This window comes from Oncorhynchus tshawytscha, linkage group LG16 (assembly GCF_018296145.1).
Source record: "Oncorhynchus tshawytscha isolate Ot180627B linkage group LG16, Otsh_v2.0, whole genome shotgun sequence".
Classification (NCBI taxonomy): domain Eukaryota; kingdom Metazoa; phylum Chordata; class Actinopteri; order Salmoniformes; family Salmonidae; genus Oncorhynchus; species Oncorhynchus tshawytscha.
The window spans coordinates 56374182-56396288 of NC_056444.1; the positions used below are offsets into that span (position 1 = coordinate 56374182).

Consider the following 22107-nt stretch of genomic DNA (forward strand, 5'->3'; position numbering starts at 1 on the left):
ATTCATTTTTCAGACAAGTTGTCATGGTTTATCAGATATAAGATACACTGGTTGTGTTGCAGCATGGGGAGAATTTGAATGAAACTGGACAAAAATAAATACCCTTGTTGTTCTGCAGAGGGCTTCTTGGAGTTAGTGTAGGACTTCATATATCCTTGGGCTTTTGCCGTTCCCACCTATGAGGGAGAGAATTCAGGCACTAGCTTGTGAACGCATGAGGGGAAAACACGTCTTATGCAACCCTAACAAATCCTCCAAATCAAATTGTATTTGTCACTTGCGCTGAATACAACGGGTTTAGACCGTCCTGTGAAATGCTTACTTACAAGCCCTTAACCATCATTGCAGTTTTTTTGTTTTTTTTGTTAAGAAAATATTTACTAAATAAATTAAAGTCAATGTGCGGGGGTACAGATTAGTTGAGGTAATGTAGGTAGGGGTAAAGTGACTATGCATAGATAATAAACAGCGAGTAGCAGCAGTGTAAAAATAAAGGGGGGTGTCAATGCAAATAGTCCAGGTGGCCATTTGATTAATTGATCAGCAGTCTTACGGCTTAGGGGTAGAAGCTGTTAAGGAGCCTTTTGGAGATAGACTTGGCCCTACGATACCGCTTGCCATGCAGTAGCAGAGAGAACAGTCTATTATTTGGGCAACAGGAGTCTTCGACCATTTTTTGGGGCCTTCTTCTGACACCGCCTAGGATAGAGGTCCTGGATGGCAGGAAGCTTGGCCCCAGTGATATACTGGGCCATATGCACTACCCTCTGTAGCGCCTTATGGTCGGATGCCGAGCAGTTGCCATACCAGGCGGTGATGCAACCGGTCAGAATGCTCTCGATGGTGCAGCTGTCGAACTTTTGAGGATCTGGGGACCCATACCAAATCTTTTCAGTCTCCTGACGGAGAATAGGCGTTGTCATGCCCTCTTCACAACCTTCTTGGTGTGCTTCGACCATAGTTTGCTGGTGATGTGGACACCAAGGAACTTGAAGCTCTTGACCGCTCCACTACAGCCCCATTGATGTGAATAGGGGCGTGTTCTGCCCTCCTTTTCCTGTAGTCCACGATCAACTCCTTTGTCTTGCTCATGTTGAGGGAGAGGTTGTTGTCCTGGCACCACACTGCCAGGTCTCTGACCTCCTCCCTATAGGCTGTGTCACCGTTGTCTGTGATCACGCCTACCGCCGTTGTATCGTCAGCAAACGTAATGATGGTGTTGGAGTCGTGCTTGGCCACTCAGTCGTGGGTGAACAGGGAGTATAGGAGGGGACCAAGCACGTACCCGACGGGCCCTTGTGTTGAGGATCTGCGGGGTAGCAAAACAGTCCTCTAGCGTAGCATCCACGTCATCTCACCACTTCCGTATTACTAGTCACTAGTACTTCCTGCTTTAGTTTTTGCTTGTAAGCAGAAATCAGGAGGATACAATTATGGTCAGATTTGCCAAATGGAGGGAGAGCTTTGTACGTGTCTGTGTGTGGAGTAAAGCTGGTCTAGAGTTTTTTTTCTTCTTCCTCCTCTGGTTGCACAGGTGACATGCTGGTAGAAATTAGGTAAAATGGATTTAAGTTTGCCAGCATTAAAGTCCCAGGCCACTAGGAGCGCTGCTTCTGGATGAGCAATTTCTTGTTTCCTTATAGCCTTATGCAGCTCGTTGAGTGCGGTCTTAGTGCCAGCATCGGTTTGTGGTGGTAAATAGACCGCTACAAAGAATATAGATAAACTCTCTTGGTAGGTAGTGTGGTCTACAGCTTATCATGAGGTACTCTACCTCAGGCGAGCAATACCTTGAGACTTCCTTAATTTTAGACATCGCACACCAGCTGTTATTGACAAATAGACACACACCACCACCCCACTTCTTACCAGAGGTAGCTGTTCGGTCTGCTACCACGTTCTGCTACCTAAATTCATACAATTAAATTGAATATTACTTATTCTGTTTATCAATCAGAAAACAACAGCTCAGGCACTCACCATCGATGGCGGCAACCAACTCTTCTCCAAAACAGATCTACCACAAAGGAAAGAAAATTGTAATTATTACACTATAGCCAGGGATTGAACCCAGGTCTCTGGGGGAAGGGAGTGTGTAGTGCTTTTCACAATGCAAATTGTTTAACATCCATCCGTAATAGGCATTTTATTACATTCTCTGATGAAACTGACTCTACATTTTTTGTTAAAAGATATACACGAATTTGCAAATGGTTGTCCTCAAGAGCTTTTGACAGTGATTTGATGGTACCCGGAAAGGAAATGTTTGGGAACCGCTGCGCTAGACCAAACTTCTGCACATCATTCGACCATGTTATATGTTCACTTGGTTTTGTTTCCTGCAGTACCCGTTGCTGCAGTACCTGTTGGTGGGTGGAAGGGGCCAGCGAGGGACAGACTCTACAGGGGATTTAATGGTGGTGGATGATGTGCTATTCTCGTAGTGGCTGGAGATTAACCTCATCATGGTGCCCGTCACCACCTCCTCTCTCTGCAGAGGATGAGGGGAACATGTGAGAAAGGGTGTTTTATTGTTATTATAACTCCAATATACTATTACTACTACTAAACTTGAGAAACTGATAGACCAATGCTATGGAATGGTTATACTACTGTGCCATTGTACAAAAGCAAGGGAGCAAGGTGTAACCCATTGGCTACAGTTCACTGCCTCCATTTAATAAGGAAGCTCCAACTCGGACTGGGACGGGGTATTCAAACGGGGTATTTTCTATTCAATTGCTCTTAACACTCTATATCCTCACCTTGTCTTTACTGGAGTTTGACCCAGTGGCCTTAACCTTGGAGTTAGGTGTTGCCCTCTCCTGTATATCTTTAGCTGGGGTGGGTTTGACAGGGGCTTTCCCTGGGGTGGCTTCAGTTTCCTGAGACTTCTGGCTCTTAGGTTTCCCCTTGGTCTGACCAGGCCTTCCTGCATCCTGCCGTGACACTTTGGCACCTCTCCCAGTGGGCTCACCTCGCTCCTCAGGCCCTCTTCCTCCCCGGGCTCCATCTTGCTCCTCAGGCCCTCTTCCTCCCTGGGCTCCACTTTGCTCCTCAGGCCCGCTTCCTCCCTGGGCTCCAGCTCGCTCTCGGGACCCTCGGTCCTGTGGCCCACCTCGCTCCTCAGGCACTCTGATCTGGACTCCAGCTCGCTCCTCGGGCCCAGTACCCCGGTCCCTCTTGCGGAGGACCTCCTCCAGGCGCTGGGTGAGCTGGGCGTGGAGCTGCTTGTGGCTGACTGCTGACCCAGGGACCGACCCAGAACCTCTCTGGGCAGACGACGGACGCTCCTGTTGCTCTACGTTCTCAAGTTCTGGAGACCGGAGAGAAACACTTTCAGTAAAACCTCAATGTAGACCTTATTCACAGATGAACACTAACATAAACGGCTAGTGCAGGTAGCTAATGAACGGTCGTCTTTTAAAACCATGGCAGACGGCAATAAAAATGCATGAGCAATGTTCTTCTGAGTTCTTCAAATCGAATGATATTGTCTGTGTCCGAATACCCATGCTAGCGTACTACATAGTTAAACTGCATACTATGTACTTATCGTCGCACACAATTTAGTATGTACCATTTAGTAAAAAGTATGCAGTATGCCATGGCCGCAATGCAGTTGCAGCTCCTGACTGGGTGAGTAGGTAGGGCGGGGCCGAGGCGGGTGGATTTTATCAAATTCAACAGACATGTATCACATTAACCAGCCTGATAATGGCTCATTTCCAATTAGATTGATTTCTCTAAACTCTAAATAGAATAGGAATGCAGTTATAGGCCTACTCAGGCTGGTTATAGGCAGACTGCCACATTCAACCCATACCATAGCCCATCTATCCTATTTAAAAAGTACTGAAGAAAGAAACAGAATTTGGATCCATTTCAACATATTTATTACTGAAGACATGAAGGTCAGTCAATCTGGTAAGTTTCTTCAAGTGCAGTCGCAAACACCATCAAGTGCTATGATGAAACTGGCTCTCATGAGGACCGCCATAAGGAAAGGGAGAACCAGAGTTACCTCTGCTGCAAAAGGATAAGTTCATTAGAATTACCAGCCTCATAAATTACAGGCCAAATAACTGCTTCAGAGTTCAAGTAACAGACACATCTCAACACTGTTCAGAGGAGACTGTGTGAATCAGGCCTTCATGGTTGAATTGCTGCACAGAAACCGCTACTAAATGACACCAACAACAAAAAAAGACTTGCTTGGGCCAAGAAACACGAGCAATGGACATCCTAAATTGAGATTTTTGGTTCCAACCGCTGTGTCTTTGTGAGACGCAGACTAGGTGAACGGATTATCTCTCCATGTGTGGTTCCCACCGTGAAGCATGAAGGAGGTGTGATGTGCTTTGCTGGTGACACTGTCTGTGATTTATTTAGAATTCAAGGCACACTTAAACAGCATGGGTACCAGAGCATTCTGCAGCGATACACCATCCCATCTGTTTTGCTATTAGTGGAACTATAATTTGTTTTTCAACAGGACAATTACCCAAAACACACCTCCAGGCTGTGTAAGGGCTATTTGACCAAGAAGGAGAGTGATTGAGTGCTGCATCAGATGATCTGGCCTCCACAATTCCCTGACCTCAACCCAATTGAGATGGTTTGGAATGAGTTGGACCGCAAAGTGAAGGAAAAGCAGCCAACAAGTGCTCAGCAAACGTGGGAACTCCTTCAAGACTGTTGGAAAAGCATTCCTCATGAAGTTGATTGAGAGAATGACAAGAGTGTGCAAAGCTGTCATAAAGGCAAAGGGTGCCTACTTTGAAGAATCTAACATCTTAAATATATTTTCGATTTTGATTTGTTTAACACTTTTTTTGGTTACTACATGATTCCGTATGTGTTATTTCAAAGTTTATGACTTCACTATTATTTTACAATGTAGAAAATAGTACAAATAAAGAACCCCTTGAATGAGTAGGTGTGTCCAAACTTTTTACTGGTACTGTATATACATTACAGTGGTTCTTCCTTTAAAAGTCTCGGGCTGCCGCAGAATTCTATGGCACGTTATTTAAGTGTCAGCTATTGCTGCCATTAATGCTAGTTAGTGCTAGTTTGACCACCAGAGGGTATCTTTGAGAAGAATTTGACTGTTTTTAATATTGGCTATACTTGAGAATTTAAAACCTTTTTTTGAAAGAACATAGTATATGGGATTGATTTTAAGAAATGCATCTTAATGAATTAGATTAATATTATGGTGTTTATTTAATATTCCAAGAAAAACAAAACCCTCAGGGTTTCTGTTAGGAAAATGTGGCGCTCTACAACGTCACCGGTCAGGAGTAGGCTACTAAGTGACTGCAAGTGAAGAGAGAAATAATCCTAACAATTCCACACACTAATTGTAGGCTAACCAAAACCCTAAATGGAGATTCAGTGAAAATAAAAATCTCATTGATTTATCAAGACCAGTCCCCATGCTTGTCTCAGAGCAGTGCAAAATGGTGCTGAAATAGTTGACCACACGCAGGTAGACTATTGCTTCAAATCCTATTATAACAATTGGATGACTTTGGGGGTTCCAGTAAGCAACAATTTGTTGCCCTCATTAGACTACTTTATTCCAATATTTCTGTCATTCAGTGATATTTATTCCCATAGTAATTTGTTATGGATCCATCCAGATGTGGTTAGAAAGTGGACTCAGTTAGAGTATATTGTCCTGTTAATAGCACATCAAGGTTGGATAGAATAATATAATTGTTCAATGATAGTTTTGTACTCATAAAATCATATTTCATGAATCTTGGCTTAACACTTCTGTATAATTCACCATTTTACAATACATTACAATAAGCTGCCATGTCTTTAACATGAAACAATAACGCAGTGCACCATCATTTGCTAATTTCCTCATTCTTCAGTTGAGGAATGAATCAGTAATAGATGTCGGAGATGCATGTTGCCAAACGCTGCATAAATATGTTTTACATATGACTATGACTATCAACGTGTAACCGTTTTAATCATTGCAGACTTTTGTACACATTTGACATAGCTCATAAAATCCCATGTTAAAACAGAGCGGGGCTGTTCTAGATTCTCCTAGGCCAACGCATGTACGCAAAGCATTAGTACAGTATGTATGGCTTATCATGTAGGAAGTGCATTGGAATGAGAGCCTTGGGGCTACTGACGAGGTGTTAGCCAGCACAGAGAATAAGGGAGAGATAATGGAGAGAGGGAGAGAGTGAATAAACCTCAAGAGATTAATAAATGTCCCCACATGCTTCAAGATGGCCACCATTGTTCCTGTACCCAAGAAAGCAAAGGTCACTGAACTAAATGACTATCGCCGCGTAGCACTCACTTTTGTCATCATGAAGTGCTTTGAGAGACTAGTCAAGGATCATATCACCTCTACCTTACTGTCACCCTAGACCCACTTCAATTTGCTTACTGCCCCAATAGATCCACAGACGATGCAATCGCCAATACACTGCCCTATCCCATCTAGACAAGAGGAATACATATGTAAGAATAATGTTCATTGACTATAGCTCAGCATTCAACACCATAGTACCCTCCAAACTCATCATTAAGGTCAAGGCACTGGGTCTGAACCTCGCCCTATGCAACTGGGTCTTGGACTTCCTGACGGGAAGTCCAGGTGGTGAAGGTCGGTGGTGAATGTAGGAAACAACACCTCCACCTCGCTGATCCTCAACACTGGGGCCCCACAAGGGTGCGTGCTCAGTCCCCTCCTGTAGTCCCTGTTCACCCATGACTATGTGGCCAAGCACACCTCCAACTCAAATCATCAAGTTTGCAGATGACACAACAGTAGTAGAATTGATTACCAACAATGACGAGACAGCCTACAGGGAGGAGGTGAGGGCTCTGTGAGTGTGGTGCTAGGAAAATAACCTCTCACTCAACGTCAACAAAGGAGATGATTGTGGACTTTAGGAAACAGCAGAGGGAGCACCTCACTATCCACATTGACGGGACCGCAGTGCAGAATGTGGAATGCTCCAAGTTCCTCGGCATACACATCACTGACAAACTGAAAAAGTCCACTCACACAGACAGTATGGTGAAGAAGGCACAACAGCGCCTCTTCAACCTCAGGAGGCTGAAGAAATTTGGCTTGTCACCTAAAACCCTCACAAACTTTTAGATGCACAATCGAGAGTATCCTGTCAGGCTGTATCGCCGCTTGGTACGGCAACTGCACCAGCCGCAATCCAGAGGGTGGTGCGGTCTGCCCAATGCATTACTGGGGGCAAACTACCTGCCCTTCAGGTCATCAACAGCATCCAATGTCACAGGAAGGCCAGACAGATCATCAAGGACAACAACCACCTGAGCCACTGCCTGTTCACCCTGCTATCAACCAGAAGGTGAGGTCAGTACAGGTGCATCAAAGCTGGACCGAGAAGCTGTTTTTCAGTCTCTATCTCAAGGCCATCAGACTGTTAAATAGCCATCACCAGCACATAGAGGCTGCTGCCTATATACATAGACTAGAAATCACTGGCCACTTTAATAGATGGAACACTAGTCACTTTAATAATGTTTACATATCTTGCATTACCCATCTCATATGTATATTCTGTATACTATTCTACTGTATCTTATTCTATGCTGCTTTGACATTGCTCGTCCATTTATTTTTTATATTCTTAATTCCACTACTGCACTAGATTTGTGTGTATTGGGTATATGTTGTGTAATTGTTAGATATTACTTCTAAGATATTACTGCACTGTTGGAGCTAGAAGCACAAGCATTTCGCTACACCCGCAATAACATCTGCTAAACACGTGTATGTGACCAATAAAATGATTTTGATTTGATAAAGCAAATATATAACTTTTATTATTCAAAAACATAATACTGTCATACCGTCTATATTTACTTTTTTAAATACCGTAATATTATATTTGGGCTATATCGCCCAGCCCTAGTTCAATCAAAAGACCTGATTAACATGACCTCAATAACGCAGCCACATCCAGAGTCCCCTGTGCTGACACATGCAGAAATATATATATATTTAATTTTGTTTAAAAGCTCTGATGTTTAAAAGCTCTGATGAGACCAAGAGAACAATAAACACCTTTCAATGAAAAAACAGAAATCCACTTTGGGTAAAAAATAAAACATTTTTTTTTTTTTTTTTTTAAAAGACTTCTGTTTTCAAAGATGTAGCCTATGTACGATGCAATACTTGTGATCATTTTAAGGAGAACAAAAACGACTTAGCCTACATTTGAACACCACCGCAAAAGCTAAACATGGTCGGTCAATCAACAATGGCCGCAGCATGAATAAGGTCTATTGGAGACACTGTGCATGCATGGTTCTCATGAGACATTTCAGTAATAGCAGCAACTGTTATGAGTCTTTTGATGAGTGTGGATTTAGTAAGGCGATTACTAAAGCTTACCTAACTACCTACTCATAAATGCTCATAAATCTAAATTCAGTTACATACTGTATTCCTATCAACATTTTTATAATTCTAAAAGTATTTATTTAAAGTTGAACTTTAAAAAAAAAACTAAATAGGTCCTGTACATGTTGTGAAAATAACTGTAGAATACTGTAGGGGATTGGGAGGAGGAAGTTCTTGGGGCAGATTACCTGGTTTGGGCAGTGCCTTCTGGAAGCCTCTCTGTACCGGCAGCAGCATCTCAGATACAGACACTTTCCTCCAGTGGGAGAATCTGTTCGAACACACACAGAGATGCACGCACGCACACACGGTCTAAAAGCTCCTCCATGAGTAAACATGTCTGATTCAAAATCAGATTTTAAATCAATTGTAATTTGAATGACAGAGACCATGTACTTACATAGTACTCTCTGTTTTCATGGTAGGCTGGGAGTCAGGGACAATGCTGCTGTCTGTTAGATGGAATGAGGGTAAAGGGAAATAAACGGTGTGTTTACAGTCATTACATTTATGTTACATTTATGGGAGATGTATTACAGAGAAAATGTGAATGCCCAAGTGACTGTCACAACCTATCTACATTTGTTTTTAAATGCCATGTTGTCATTAAGCAGACACTTATCTAGAGCGACTAAATAGTCTGTGCATTCAATTTAGTTAGGACAACCAGATATCACAGTCATTGTATACAGTATATAAAGTGTGAAGGAACTGTACCAAGAAGCTCCTCTTCCTCTGCCTGGTCAGTTTGGACCATCTCCACCACTTTGTCCACTGGGATGTGCTGCAAGACGAGTACCGGTACAATAATTAAACTACTGCTACTACCTCCTGCTACTGCTCCTCGTTAGTCAGCTACAACTAATAATGATAGACTTATAGAATTACCACTACAGATGCTACTACTACAACCATAGCTATATATAATGTGGCGCCGGACAACTTGACCGGGAAGATTTTAATTTACCAGCCATTTGAGGAATTTACTGAACCCATATGCATTGGGTGCATAACTCATTATGGCGTCCACCTACGGTGATCAAAATGACAGAATCTGATTTAGATGATGATAATGCATCTTAACAGAACAAGTAAGGAAGCAGCCAATAAATGCAATTTGCGGGAAAACAGCGCACCTGATAGCGGTTCCATATGTGAGAGAGATGCAAATCTCTGTTAAACTTAGAAAGAGGGGGGTGTGAGTATAATTTTTCTTCAGTAGAATTTAAAATGTTAAGACAATTCTTGCGCATTCATTGTGTGAATCGCTTGCCCGTGGATATTTTTTTTTAACCAATTCCCCATTACATGTCACCAGTAGTAAATATACCCATCATTTAGTTATACACATTTCTGTTGGTGCATGTATTAATTACAGTCATGTATCATTCTCATTCTCGGAGTGGAAACGTTGTTTGCAGAGTTCACAACCTGCTACACTTGTGAGAAAGAAGTTTTAGTTTATTTCATAACCATAATTTACAAGATTTGTTTTTTGTTTGTTTGGAGTGCTCCATGTAAGCAATGAGTATGTGTCAGGTTTCTCTGTCCTGATTATTTCGATGGAGCGCAAGCGCCTGAGCACACATAGAAGTACCTCGCCTGCTGCACAGAAATGTAGGATTTTGTATTTTATTTTTTACATCCACTGCAAATGAGAATATTTAAAACATGATATATACACAGTATATATATATATATATTTTTTTTTGGGGGGGGTATTTTACCCCCTTTTCTCCCCAATTTTGTGATATCCAATTGCGATCTGGTCTTATCGCTGCAACTCCCCAACGGGCTCGGGAAAGGCGATGGTCAAGTCATGCGTTCTCCGAAACATGACCCGCCGAACTGCGCTTCTTAACACCTGCCCGCTTAACCCAGAAGCCAGCCGTACCAACGAGGAAACACCGTTCAACTGATGACCGCAGTCAGCCTGAAGGCGCCCGGGCCTGCCACAAGGAGTCACTAGAGCGCGATGAACCAGGTAAAGCCCCCCCTTCTAAACCTTCCCCTAATGACGCTGTGCGCAGCCCTACGGGACTACCGGTCACGGCCGGTGGTGACACAGCCTGGGATCGAACCCAGGTCTGTAGTGACGCTTCAAGCAATGCGATGCTGCGCCACTTGGGAGGCAAATAATGATGTATTAAATCTATAGTTTCTCACCGTAATCGATTTTGAAAATTGTTCCAACAATCTCCCCGTTGATAATCACCAATCCTCAGTGTGAAAGAGCAATTAAAGTTACAGAACTAATGCTCCATTGGCCTATAGGCTTTGACTTCCATGCGCTCATTTCTTTAGCATCCAATGGATCACGGTGTATCAATTTCCATTAATGAATAAAAAGCATTATTTTGCAATGGGATTTTCTTCCTCCCGGTCATTTTGGCCAGCAACAGTTTTCATTTATTTTTAGGGGGCCAAAAGCCGGTAATTGCCGGCTAACAGAAACCCTGCTATAAATGTATAATAATTACTCCAATATTACCATTGTTGGAATATCGCAATGTCACTACTATTAGGAGCGTACTGTCCAGGCGGTGTACTTGTACATAAAGCTGACGCATGCTACAGAAACAGGAGATTGGCCCAGAGGACAGTAGCCTTTCTGGCATGGACAAGGCTACCTAGAACATACCTACTACAACTATTGCTACAGCTACTAGTACGATTATCAATGAAAAACTACTATCCGTTGTACTACCACTCCTAACAGTTAGGAGAAAGACCAGACCAACCCTGCGGTATTTCTCTGCCACAGGTCCAGCTCTGGTGTCCTGCTTGGTAGCTTTGCTCTGTGATAGAGCAACCACCGCATCCATCTGGGGAAAAAAATAATAAACTTTTAGGAGCAAATCCCAACTTCCACTCTGTCATATACGAGATATTTCAACTGGCGTTGGTGTTAGGACTTCCCCCTCAGTGCTGCCTGCCTATGCTACAGGAGGGTTTAGCTTCCACCTAGTCTCAAGTACATTACTCTAAGGGACAAATCCTTACTTAAATTTAAGTTGAATTTTCACTTAGTCTCCCATTGGTATCGATGTGTTGAGAATTGCAGTATCTATGTAATGGCAAAGTGCATCTGGAATTTTTACTCAAATCTCCCATTGACAGTTAGAGATTGACTGTCAGTTACACAAAATAGTTACACACATCTCCAGTTAGGATTGGGACACTACTGAGTAGTACAGTAAATACAATAAAATAAAATGCATTTGGAAAGTATTCAGATGCCTTAACTTTTTCCACATTTTGCTACATTACAGCCTTATTCTAAAATTGATTAAATTGTTATTTTTCCACATCAATCTACACAAAATACCCAATAATGACAAAGCAAAAACAAAATTATGAAATATCATATTTACATAAGTATTCAAACCTTTTACTCAGCACTTTGTTGCATTACCTTTGGCAGTGATTACAGCCTTGAATCTTCTTGGGAATGACCCTACAAGCTTGGCACACCTGTCGTTGGGGAGTTTCTCCCATTGCTCTTTGCGGATCCTCTCAAGCTCTGTCAGGTTGGATGGGGAGCATTGCTACAAGGCTATTTTCAGGTCGCTCCTGAGATGCTCGATCGGCTTCAAGTCCCGGCTCTGGCTGGGCCACTCAAGGACATTCAGAGTCTTGTCCCAAAGCCACTCCTGTGATGTCTTGGCTGAATGCTTAGGGTTGTTGTCCTGTTGGAAGGTGAACCTTCGCCCCAGTCTGAGGTTCCTGAGCAATCTGGAGCAGGTTATCAACGATCTCTTCGTACTTTGCTCTGTTAATCTTTGCCTCGACCCTGACAAGTCTCCCAGTCCATGCTGCTGAAAAACATCCCCACAGCATGATGCTGCCACCACCATGATTCACCGTAGGGATGGTGCAAGGTTTCAACGTAGTGATGTGACGCTTGGCATTCAGGCCAAAGAGTTCAATATTGGTTTCATCAGACCAGAAAATCTTGTTTCCCATGGTCTGAGAGTCTTTTGGTGCCTTTTGGCAAACTCCAAGCGGAATGTCATGTGCCTTTTACTGAGGAGTGGCTTCCGTCTGGCCTCTCTACCATAAAGTGCTGCAGAGATGGTTGTCCTTCTGAAAGGTTCTCCCATCTCCACAGAGGACCTCTAGACCTCTGTCAGGGTGACCATCACCCTGACAGAGGTCACCTCCCTGACCAAGGCCCTTGTCCCCCGATTGCTCAGTTTGACCGGGCGGCCAGCTCGAGTCTTGTTGGTTCCAAACTTCTTCCATTTAAGAATAATGGAGGTGTGTTCTTGGAAACCTTCAATGCTACAGATATTTTTTAGTACACAATCCACAATCCGACACAATCCTGTCTCCGAACTCTATGGACAATTCCTTCAACCTCATGGCTTGGTTTCTGCTCTGACATGCACTGTCAACTGTGGGACCTTATATAGACAGGTGTGTGCCTTTCCAAATCATGTCCAATCAATTGAATTTACCACAGATGGACTCCAATCAAGCTGTAGACACATCTGAAGGATGATCAATGGAAACAGGACGCACCTGAGCTCAAATTCGAGTCTCATAGCAAAGGGTCTGAATACTTATGTAAATAAGGTATTTCTCCTGTCTAAAAGCCTGTTTTTACTTTATCATTATGGGGTATTGTTTGTAGATTGCTGAGGAAAAACATGTCTCAATCCATTTTAGAATAAGGCTATAACGAAACAAAATGTGGAAAAAGTCAAGGGGTCTGAATACTTTCCTAAGGCACTGTATATCTGTAATTTATGCATGAATGTAAATGTAACTCCATTTCTATGGTAAGTCCTTCAGCACCTGCTCGCTCCTGCTGTGGCTCAGTGTAATGCCAGGGGCGGCGTTGTAGTGGGGTTTGGCCGTCCTCAGCTCCCCCAGGCCCGACTGGCCTTGCCTCTCACACGACCTGACCAGCTCTATAGCCGGCTTCACTTTGGGCCTGCTGCCTCTGGGAGTGGCTAAAGTAGGAGGGGAATCCATCAAAGTGCAACATTAAAAACACACAGACACACACACCATTCAACAAAGAGAAAGCAAAAAGACAAATCGCTTTCAGCAGAACTAAATAACAAAGTAGTGTTCCATTTTACTCTATTCCACTCTATTTAGGTTGAGGCAGATGTACACTACAGGCCAAAAGTATGAGGACACATTATTGTCAAACATCTCATTCCAAAATCATGGGCATTAATATAGAGTTGGTCCCCCTTTGCTGCTATAACAGCCTCCACTCTTCTGGGAAGGCTTTCCACTAGATGTTGAAACATTGCTGCGGGGACTTGCTTCCACTCAGCCACAAGAGCATTAGTGAGGTCGGGAAATTAGGCCTAGCTCACAGTCGGCGTTCCAATTAATCCCAAAGGTGTTCGATGGGGTTGAGATCAGAGCTCTGTGCAAGCCAGTCATGTTCTTCCAAACCGATCTTGACAAACCATTTCTGTATGGACCTTGCTTTGTGCTGGGGGGCATTGTCATGCTGAAACAGGAAAGGGCCTTCCCCAAACTTTTGCCACAAAGTTGGAAGCACAGAATCATCTGGAATGTCATTGTATGCTGTAGCGTTAAGATTTCCCTTCACTGGAACTAAGGGCGCTAGCCCGAATCATGAAAAACAGCCACAGACCATTATTCCTCCTCCACCAAACCTTACAGTTGACACCATGCATTCGGGGAGGTAGCATTCTCCTGGCATCCACCAAACCCTTATTGTCCATCAGACTGCTAGACGGTGAAGTGTGATTCCAGAGAAAGCATTTCCAATCCTCCAGAGTCCAATGGCGGCGAGCTTTACACCACTCCAGCCAAAGCTTGGCATTGAGCATGGTGATCTTAGGCTCGTGTGCGTGCGGCTGCTCGGCCATGGAAACCCATTTCATGAAGCTCCCGACGAACAGTTCTTGTGCTGACCTTTCTTCCAGAGGCAGTTTGGAACTCGGTAGTGATTGTTGCATCTGAGGACAGGCGATTTTTATGCACTTTGCGCTTCAGCACTCGCCGATCGTATTCTGTGAGCTTGTGTCGCTTACCACTTTGAGGCTGAGCCGTTGTTGCTCCACTTCACAATAACAGCACTTACAGTTATCAGGGCAGGTGTTCTTGGAAAGATGGCATCCTATGACGGTCCCACGTTGAAAGTCACTGAGCTCTTCAGTACGGGCCATTCTGCTGCCAATGTTTGTCTATGGAGATAGCATGGCTGTGTGCTCGATTTTATACACCTGTCAGCAACGGGTGTGGCTGAAAAAAATAGAATCCACTAATTTGAAGGAGTGTCTACATACATTTGTGAGGGGTACCCACATGCTGCCATAACAACGCTAAAGGGGCTGGCTCCTGTCCCCCTCCCTCCTCCGCTGCTGGTGATGAACGTGCTGGACTCAGACACCCTCCTCTTGGCTGGAGTCACCATCTGGGATAACAAACAGTGTGTGTATGTGTGCATTTCATTATAAGACCATACTCAGTTAGAATATCACACAAGCCACCAATGGTATGTACTAACTGGTGTTCTGCAGTCTTTGTTCACTTACAGTAGTACACTGTGCCAAGCTTTACATGGCATTAAATACTCCACACCAGCAATGATTTCCTGCTAACTCAGATAACCACTGGGAAGTAACTAGCTAGTTATCAGCCACCTGTAAGGGTCCAGAGGGGCGAGGGGGTAGCAGACAGGGGACACTGTCCCTCTCTCTCTCCATGTCAGCGTCGGGGGACATCTGACTCTCGGGAACAAGAGCCTGTTTGGATATGACTGTCTGTCAGTCTCACTTCCTAACATTTCCCAGGCAATGCAATCACATAGCGCAAATACATTGGTATGCATGGTGGTTGGAAGACATTTGCTGTGTGTTGGAACACCAATACTGTTTTATATTCAAGGAATAAAACTCACTCAAAACCCCTAATTCCTCTGATTTACATTGTTAAATAACGCAAATATGCCATTTGTTTCTGCATTTCGCCGTTATAAGTTAGGGAGCAACACAAAAATTGTTGTGGAAATCCGCACAATGCAATGCTCTCTCTAGAAAGGCTGGCTAGCCAGGTAGTTTTTAAACACATGTAACTGCTATTTCCTGCAATCTAGAGCTAAAATAAATACCCCATTAGGCTGTGGTGCTTGGCAAAGTAAAAAAATATATACATCAACAGTAAAAAGTTTGGACACACCTACTTGTTAATTTTTACTATTTTCTACATTGTAGAATAATAGTGAAGACATAAAAACTATGAAATAAAACATATGGATTCATGTAGTAACCAAAAAAGTGTTAAAAAGCTTTTCACACTCTTGGCATTTTCTCAACCAGATTCACCTGGAATGCTTTTCCAATAGTCTTGAAGGAGTTCTCACATATGCTGAGCACTTGTTGGTTGCTGTGTGGTCCAACTCATACCAAACCATCGAAATTGGGTTGAGGTCGGGTGATTGTGGAGGCCAGGTCATCTGATGCAGCACTCCATCACTCCTTCTTGGTCAAATAGCCCTTACACAACCTGTGTTGCGTCATTGTCATGTTAAAAAAACAAATGATAGTCCCACTAAGCGCCAACCAGATCGGATGGCATATTGCTCCAAATCAAATCAAATTTTATTTGTCACATACACATGGTTAGCAGATGTTAATGCGAGTGTAGCGAAATGCTTGTGCTTCTAGTTCCGACAATGCAGTAATAACCAACGAGTAATCTAACTAACAATTCCAAAACTACTACCTTATACACACAAGTGTAAAGGGATAAAGAATATGTACATAAAGATATATGAATGAGTGATGGTACAGAACGGCATAGGCAAGATGCAGTAGATGGTATCGAGTACAGTATATACATACGAGATGAGTATGTAAACAACGTGGCATAGTTTAAAGTGGCAAGTGATACATGTATTACATAAAGATGCAGTAGATGATATAGAGTACAGTATATATGTAGACATATGAGATTAATACTGTAGGGTATGTAAACATTATATTAAGTAGCATTGTTTAAAGTGGCTAGTGATATATTTTACATCAATTCCTATTTTTAAATTGGCTGGAGTTGAGTCAGTGTGTTGGCAGCAGCCACTCAATGTTAGTGGTGGCTGTTTAACAGTCGATGGCCTTGAGATAGAAGCTGTTTTTCAGTCTCTCGGTCCCAGCTTTGATGCACCTGTACTGACCTCGCCTTCTGGATGATAGCGGGGTGAACAGGCAGTGGCTCAGGTGGTTGTTGTCCTTGATGATCTTTATGGCCTTCCTGTGACATCGGGTGGTGTAGGTGTCCTGGAGGGCAGGTAGTTTGCCCCCGGTGATGCGTTGTGCAGACCTCACTACCCTCTGGAGAGCCTTACGGTTGTGGGCGGAGCAGTTGCCGTACCAGGCGGTGATACAGCCCGCCAGGATGCTCTCGATTGTGCATCTGTAGAAGTTTGTGAGTGCTTTTGGTGACAAGCCGAATTTCTTCAGCCTCCTGAGGTTGAAGAGGCGCTGATGCACCTTCTTCACGATGCTGTCTGTGTGGGTGGACCAATTCAGTTTGTCTGTGATGTGTACGCCGAGGAACTTAAAACTTACTACCCTCTCCACTACTGTTCCATCGATGTGGATAGGGGGGTGTTCCCTCTGCTTTTTCCTGAAGTCCACAATCATCTCCTTAGTTTTGTTGACGTTGAGTGTGAGGTTATTTTCCTGACACCACACTCCGAGGGCCCTAACCTCCTCCCTGTAGGCCGTCTCGTCGTTGTTGGTAATCAAGCCTACCACTGTTGTGTCGTCCGCAAACTTGATGATTGAGTTGGAGGCGTGCGTGGCCACGCAGTCGTGGGTGAACAGGGAGTACAGGAGAGGGCTCAGAACACACCCTTGTGGGGCCCCAGTGTTAGGGATCAGCGGGGTGGAGATGTTGTTACCTACCCTCACCACCTGGGGGCGGCCCGTCAGGGAGTCCAGTACCCAGTTGCACAGGGCGGGGTCGAGACCCAGGGTCTCGAGCTTGATGACGAGTTTGGAGGGTACTATGGTGTTAAATGCTGAGCTGTAGTCGATGAACAGCATTCTCACATAGGTATTCCTCTTGTCCAGATGGGTTAGGGTAGTGTGCAGTGGTTGAGATTGCATAGTCTGTGGACCTATTTGGGCGGTAGGCAAATTGGAGTGGGTCTAGGGTGTCAGGTAGGGTGGTCCTTGACTAGTCTCTCAAAGCACTTCATGATGACGGAAGTGAGTGCTACGGGGCGGTAGTCGTTTAGCTCAGTTACCTTAGCTTTCTTGGGAACAGGAACAATGGTGGCCCTCTTGAAGCATGTGGGAACAGTAGACTGGGATAGGGATTGATTGAATATGTCCGTAAACACACCAGCCAGCTGGTCTGTGCATGCTCTGAGGGCGCGGCTGGGGATGCCGTCTGGGCCTGCAGCCTTGCGAGAGTTAAGATGTTTAAATGTTTTACTCACCTCGGCCGCAGTGAAGGAGAGTCCGCATGTTTTGGTTGCGGGCCGTGTCAGTGGCACTGTATTGTCCTCAAAGCGGGCAAAAAAGTTATTTAGTCTGCCTGGGAGCAAGGCATCCTGGTCCGTGACTGGGCTGGTTTTCTTTTTGTAATCCGTGATTGACTGTAGACCCTGCCACATACCTCTTGTGTCTGAGCCGTTGAATTGAGATTCAACTTTGTCTCTATATTGACGCTTAGCTTGTTTGATTGCCTTGCGGAGGGAATAGCTACACTGTTTGTATTCGGTCATGTTTCCGGTCACCTTGCCCTGATTAAAAGCAGTGGTTCGCGCTTTCAGTTTCACGCGAATGCTGCCATCAATCCACGGTTTCTGGTTTGAGAATGTTTTAATCGTTGCTATGGGAACATCTTCAATGCACGTTCTAATGAACTCGCTCACCGAATCAGCGTATTCGTCAATGTTGTTGTCTGACGCAATACGAAACATATCCCAGTCCACGTGATGGAAGCAGTCTTGGAGTGTGGAATCAGATTGGTCGGACCAGCGTTGAACAGACCTCAGCGCGGGAGCTTCTTGTTTTAGTTTCTGTCTGTAGGCAGGGAGCAACAAAATGGAGTCGTGGTCAGCTTTTCCGAAAGGAGAGCGAGGGAGGGCCTTATATGCGTCGCGGAAGTTAGAATAGCAATGATCAAAGGTTTTGCCAGCCCTGGTTGCGCAATCGATATGCTGATACAATTTAGGGAGTCTTGTTTTCAGATTGGCCTTGTTAAAATCCCCAGCTACAATGAATGCAGCCTCAGGATATGTGGATTCCAGTTTGCAAAGAGTCAAATAAAGTTTGTTCAGAGCCATCAATGTGTCTGCTTGGGGGGGAATATATACGGCTGTGATTATAATCGAAGAGAATTGCCTTGGTAGATAATGCGGTCGACATTTGATTGTGAGGAATTCTAAATCAGGTGAACAGAAGGACTTGAGTTGCTGTATGTTGTTGTGACCACACCACGTCTCGTTAACCATAAAGCATACGCCCCTGCCCCTCTTCTTACCAGAAAGATGTTTGTTTCTGTAGGCGCGATGCGTGGAGAAACCAGCTGGCTGCACCGACTCCGATAGCGTCTCTCCAGTGAGCCATGTTTCCATGAAGCAAAGAACGTTACAGTCTCTGATGTCCCTCTGGAATGCTACCCTTGCTCGGATTTCATCAACCTTGTTGTCAAGAGACTGGACATTGGCGAGAAGTATGCTAGGGAGTGGTGCGCGATGTGCCCGTCTCCAGAGTCTGACCAGAAGACCGCTTCATTTCCCTCTTTTACGAAGTCTTTTTTTTTTGGGTCGCCGGCTGGGATCCATTCCGTTGTCCTGGGTGAAAGGCAGGCAGGCAGGCAAGAACACAGGATCCGCTTCGCGAAAGTCATATTCTTGGTCGTACTGATGGTGAGTTGACGCTGCTCTTATATTCAGTAGTTCTTCTCGACTGTATGTAATGAAACCTAAGATGACCTGGGGTACCAATGTAAGAAATAACACGTAAAAAAAACAAAAAACTGCATAGTTTCCTAGGAACGCGAAGCGAGGCGGCCATCTCTGGTTAAGTGTGCCATGAATTCTAAATAAATCACTGACAGTGTCACCAGCAAAGCACCATCACACCTCCATACTTCACGGTGGGAACCACACATGCCGACATCATCCGTTCACCTAATTTACGTCTCACAAAGACACGGCGGTTAGAACCAAAAATCTCAAAATTTGGACTCATCAAACCAAAGGGTAGATTTTCACCGGTCTAATATCCATTGCTCGTGTTTCTTGGCCCAAGCAAGTCTCTTATTATTGGTGTCCTTTAGTAATGGTTTTCTTGCAGCAATTCGACCATGAAGGCCTGATTCACACAGTCTCCTCTGAACAGTTGATGATGAGATGTGTCTGTTACTTGAACTCTGAAGCATTTATTTGGCCTGCAATTTCTGAGGCTGGTAACTCTAATGAACTTATCCTCTGCAGGAGAGGTAACTCTGGGTCTTCCTTTCCAGTTGCGGTCTTCATGAGAGCCAGTTTCATCATAGCGCTTGATGGTTTTTGCGACTGCATTTGAAGAAACGTTTTAAATTCTTGAAATTATCTGGATTCACTGACCTTAATGTCTTAACCTCTCTAGGGTACGTGGGACGGTAGCGTCCCACCTGACCAACATCCAGTGAAATTGCAGAGCGCCAAATTCAAATACAGAAATACTGATTATAAAAATTCCGAAAACATACAAGTGTTATACTTAGGTTTAAAGATTAAGTGCTTGTGAATCCAACCACAGTGTCAGATTTCAAAAACGCTTTACGGCGAAAGCATACCATTCGATTATTTGAGAACATCGCCTAGCAGACAAATCATTACAAACAGTAACCAGCCAAGTAGAAGTTACACAAGTCAGAAATAGAGATCCAATTAATCACTTACCTTTGATGATCTTCATATGGTTTCACTCAGAAGACATTCATTTACACAATAAATGTTCGTTTTGTTTGATAAAGTCTCTCTTTATATCCAAAAACCTCAGCTTTGTTCGCGCATTTTCTTCAGTAATCCACAGGCTCAAACGCAGTAAAATTGATAGAAGCATGTCAAACGACGTTTATATTCAATCCTCAGGTTGTTTTTAGCCTAAATAATCGATAATATTTCAACCGGACAATAACGTCGTCAATATAAAAGGTAAACAAGAAAGGCGCGCTCTCGGGATTGCGCATGAAAAAGCTCTGTGACACTTTAGGGTCCAGTCATTCAGACTGATCTTACTCCCTTATTTTTCAGAATACAAGCCTGAAACAATTTCAAAAGATTGTTGAAATCTAGTGGAAGGCATAGGAGCTACAATTTGAGTCCTAAGTCAATGGATACTGTAATGGCATTGTATAGAAAACTACACACAAAAAAAATCCTACTTCCTGGATGGATTTTTATCAGGTTTTCGCCTGCCAAATCAGTTCTGTTATACTCACATACATTATTTTAACAGTTTTGGAGTGTTTTCTATCCAAATCTACCAATTATATGCATATCCTAGATTCTGGGCCTGAGTAGCAGGGAGTTTACCTTGGGCACGCTTTTCATCCGGAGGTGAAAATAGTGCCCCCTACCCTAGAGAAGTTTTAAAGTAATGATGGACTGTTGTTTCTCTTTGCTTACTTGAGCTGTCCTTGCCATAATATGTACTTGTTCTATTACCAAATAGGGCTATTTTCTGTATACCCCCCCTACCTTGTCACTACACAACTGATTGGCTCAAACGCAAATGAACTTTTAACAAGGCACACCAGCTAATTGAAATGCATTCCAGGTGACTACCTCATGAAGCTGGTTGAGAGAATGCCAAGACTGGGAAAATCTCAAATATATTTTGATTTGTTTCACACTTTTTTGGTTACTAAATGATTCCATATGTGTTATTTCATAGATTTGATGTCTTCACTATTATTCTACAATATAGAAAATAGTAAAAAATTAAGAAAAACGACTGGTACTGTATATACATATTCGTTTTTTGCAACAAAGTCCACAAGGTAGGACAGCGCCAATCTTATAGTCTTTGGGGAGAACCCCGTATGAACTATGATTACAATCCGAGAGCGCAGATTTTTTTGCCTTTCCACTGTAAAATTTCTGTCTACTTGTAAGATGAACAGGGAGTAGAATACACAAGATGCAAATGCTTACCTGGGAGCAGTTGTCATCCATAACAATCTTGACTGTGGTCTTCACAACAGAGGTTCTTCTCTTGCCCACAAACGACTGACAGGAAACAGGCCTTTGTATCAGTATATCGCCCCCAAGATATGCAGACTATTTGGAAAGTATTCAGACCCCTTGACTTCTTCCACTTTGTGTTACGTTACAGCCTTATTAAATACATGTTTTCCCTCTTCAATCAACAGACAACACCCCATAATGATGAAGTGAAAACGGGTTTTTAGAATTTTTTTCACATTTATTAAAAATTAAAACTGATACTTTACTTAACTATTCAGACCCTTTGCTATGAGACTCAAAATTGAGCTCAGGTGCATCCTGTTTCCATTGACCATCCTTGAGATGTTTCTACAACTTGATTGGAGTCCACCTGTGGTAAATTCAATTGACTGGACATGATTTGGAAAGGCACACAATGTCCCACAGTCGACAGTACATGTCAGAGCAAAAACCAGGCCATGAGGTCGAAGGAATTGTCCGTAGAGCTCCGAGACAG

At 43.6% G+C, this 22107-nt stretch overlaps 1 protein-coding gene across 1 annotated transcript in view; it reads right to left on the minus strand.

Moving 5' to 3' along the window:
- Window positions 1-22107, minus strand: part of LOC112215967 (synaptonemal complex protein 2) — a 61402-nt gene that overhangs the window by 31287 nt on the left and 8008 nt on the right. Inside the window, exons 16-27 of the mRNA XM_024375497.2 lie at window positions 21579-21653; window positions 15064-15165; window positions 14726-14834; window positions 13226-13383; window positions 11167-11250; window positions 9143-9209; window positions 8826-8877; window positions 8614-8696; window positions 2766-3316; window positions 2364-2491; window positions 1981-2017; window positions 103-176 (exon numbers count right to left, since the gene is read on the minus strand). Coding sequence (XP_024231265.2) covers window positions 103-176; window positions 1981-2017; window positions 2364-2491; window positions 2766-3316; window positions 8614-8696; window positions 8826-8877; window positions 9143-9209; window positions 11167-11250; window positions 13226-13383; window positions 14726-14834; window positions 15064-15165; window positions 21579-21653 — 1520 coding nt within the window. The remainder of the gene's footprint in view (window positions 1-102; window positions 177-1980; window positions 2018-2363; window positions 2492-2765; window positions 3317-8613; window positions 8697-8825; window positions 8878-9142; window positions 9210-11166; window positions 11251-13225; window positions 13384-14725; window positions 14835-15063; window positions 15166-21578; window positions 21654-22107) is intronic.